Here is a 3170-nt window from a genome sequence, read left to right as displayed (position 1 = left end):
TTACATCTTCCATTGTTTACTTCCTCATTTCCCGTTACATCTTACATTATTTCCTTCTTCATTTCCTGTCAAATCTTCCATTATTTCCTTCCTCATTTCCCGTTACATCTTCCATTGTTTACTTCCTCATTTTGTCAAATCTTCCAACATTTCCTTCTTCATTTCCCGTTACATCTTCCATTATTTACTTCATTTCCTGTCAAATCTTCCATTATTTAATTCCTCATTTCCCGTCACATCTTCCATTATTTCCTTCCTCATTTCCTGTCAAATCTTCCATTATTTCATTCCTCATTTCCCGTCACATCTTCCAATATTTCCTTCCTCATTTCCTGTCAATCTTCCAATATTTCCTTCCTTATTTCCTATCAAATCTTCCATTATTTCCTTCCTCATTTCCCATCGTATATTCCATTGTTTCCTTCCTCACAGCTTCTCTCTCTTTCTCACCATCATATTCTTAAAGAATCATTTCTCTGCTTCCTGGTCTCTTCCAGCAGGTTGTTTTTCTTTCCTCCAATCCTGTTAGTTGTGCTTGGGTGTATTTCTAAGGGATCTTTTCTAAACACATTGATTCACTAGGGTCACTTCCAATCCACAGAGTTCTGGTCCCCGCCTTACATCCAGCAGGGTGCATAAAGCAAGCGGAGTTCTTTCCATCGTTAATAGAGGAAGTGGTTCCTCCATTTCAGACCAGCTTTTATCAGGAGCTTCCAGGCCACCGGGGGAAGAGGGGAGATTTTCCACGGTGGGAATGTGAAGAGGAACAGGGGATCGGTCCGGCATTAAGCTCCTGGGGCAGCCGGGGATTAGTGATGCATGAGTAGAGGCACGCTCCAAACACGCTCAGTCCCCACCCCTCCCCCCCAGAAGAAAGGGCTGCTGGAGGTGGAGGTTAGGATTACTGATGGAGCCTCTGGGTGTTTAAACCCGGGAACAGGAAACCTTCTGCCCAAACGCTCAGATTAGGAGGAACATCAGATAAAGACCAACCTTTTCTGTCAGCAGGTCCTGACCTCCGTCCTCATGGAGGAACTCCAGAGGAGCTCCAGTCAGACGCTCCAACCTTCAGATGGGAAAGCTGCAGACGGCGAGGTCCTCCTGCTCTGCTGTCTTTCATCTGGTTCTCCTGTAACAAGGAGGTGGAGAACCTCCAGGTTCTGCTTCTCATCTCTTGGATCAGTCTGATTCTGACATGTAGGAACAACTCAGGCTCTGATTGGAGGAGACAGTCCATCCAACCCTCCCTCCTCTGGAGAACAGAGGCTAAGCTTTAGATCTGCTGCCTTCAGGAGAAACCTTCTGACTTTAGCTGAGAAGCTCCAAACATTCTGACCCCTCCAGACCTCCAGGCAGCAGGTTGAGGATTCCACCTCTGAGGAGGTTGGAGGTCTAAGCCATTAATTGATTGGACCAAAGGTTCCAAGATCCAGATCCAGATTGATCTGATTCAGAACCAGACATCTGGATTCTTCATCAGTGTCTGTGGAGCAGACCAGTCCAGGAGCTGCTCCTCCTCTTCCTCACTCTGGGATCTGGAAGGTGGTTTCCATCGCCCAGGAGATCTCAGGAGATCCTTTTCTCCATCACAGAGGAGGAGATGTTCAACCATGATCCACCTCCTACCATCACAGAGCTGGTTCCTGGATGCTCCAACAAACACCTGAAGATCTGATCCATCGGATCCATGATGGCCATCCCAGAACATCTGAGCCCGGAGAACTGACTGCTCCTCTGAGGAGAACACCAGGCTTCTCTCCTTCATGGAGATCCAGGCTCTGAGATGTTCTCCCAGCTGGTGGTGGATGATGGTTCTGGAAGCAGAGCTGTCTGAAGCAGCAGAGATCGCTGATGTTCCTCCTTGGATGATGGAGGTCAGGAGGGAGAAGAATGAAGACAGGAAGATGATGTTTGTGGTCAGAGACGATGGAGAAGTTCTGATGGTTCTAACTGGACCTGCATCAGCCCTGTTTCTCTCTCTGACAGCTCATTCCAGAGCTAATTATCTCTAATTTAATTAGCAGTTCAGCTGAGGGGGCGGAGCCTGGGGCTCCCAGCCTGTCATCTGTTGGCAGAAGCAAAGCGCTGCTGTTCTGTCAGTAATGAGGTTGTTTGTTCAGTGAGTGGAGTCATTACAGAACATTTCATTAGCAACGCTTCGTTCACCAGGGATCAAGGAGACACTTTGGTTCAGGAGAACTTTAGAGCAAACATTCCAGCTGCACCATGGAGTCCTCCTCCTGCGCCTCATGGCCGTTCCTCACCTTCACCACCATCACCTGTTAACTCTTCCTCCTCCTCTTCTTCTGCAGCTCCATCTCTGGTCAGCGAGCTGCGAGCGGAGAAGATCGAGGAGAAGAGCGTTACGCTGGTGTGGAGAGAGCCCTCCTACCCCAACAGCAGCCGCACCGAGTATGAAGTCAAGTACTACGAGAAGGTAAAGAGCTGCAGAACCTTTCTGGTTCCCAGCAGAACCTTTGGTTCCATGCACTTACCTGTAAGGCGGCTCAAAAACGACTCAAACCGCTGCGCTTTAAATTCTGCTCTGCAGAGGGAAAAACAGAAATACACGAATAGACAGGATATGAAGCTATGAAGATGTTAAACCTCCTGGATGAGCGGCAGCAGGAAGTTAAAGGGTTAAACTGTTCTGTTAAAACTTAACCAGCTGATCTACGGCGCCAGATGATATAAACTGGTTCACATCTGGATCCCTGACAGGTTAGAAAGGATGAAATCTACAGCTGAATTTCTACACCAACACACTCTCTCTGATCTTGCTATATGTAGTGAGGACCAGGCGTCGACTGCCGGTGATTTTCAGCCCTTTCTTCGCCCTAACCCTGAAAATGACCCTAAGCAGAGCATTCCTCACTCCTGAACAGAACGTTAGCAGATGAAGCTATGAAGACCTCACTTTACAACAATGAGACAAAACCACACACTCAGTCAGCAGCTGCTGAGCTTAGCTCTTAGCTTAGCTCCTATCTAACTATTATCTTAGATCTTATCTTAGCTCTTATCTTAGCTCTTAGCTTAGCTCCTAGCTTAGCTCTTAGCTTAGCTCTTAGCTTAGCTCCTAGCTTAGCTCTTAGCTTAGCTCTTAGCTTAGCTCCTAGCTTAGCTCTTAGCTTAGCTCTTATTTTAGCTCCTAGATTAGCTCTTAGCTT

General features: G+C 47.3%; 1 protein-coding gene across 1 annotated transcript in view; it reads left to right on the top strand.

Moving 5' to 3' along the window:
* The window catches only part of LOC107094252 (ephrin type-A receptor 7-like), a 25203-nt gene that overhangs the window by 7774 nt on the left and 14259 nt on the right, over positions 1-3170 (top strand). The window contains exon 3 of the mRNA XM_015389770.1: positions 2313-2437. Coding sequence (XP_015245256.1) covers positions 2313-2437 — 125 coding nt within the window. The remainder of the gene's footprint in view (positions 1-2312; positions 2438-3170) is intronic.

Source organism: Cyprinodon variegatus, unplaced genomic scaffold (genome assembly GCF_000732505.1).
Source record: "Cyprinodon variegatus isolate N-32 unplaced genomic scaffold, C_variegatus-1.0 Scaffold472, whole genome shotgun sequence".
NCBI classification, from domain to species: Eukaryota; Metazoa; Chordata; class Actinopteri; order Cyprinodontiformes; family Cyprinodontidae; genus Cyprinodon; species Cyprinodon variegatus.
This window is presented reverse-complemented; position numbering and strand designations above follow the sequence as displayed.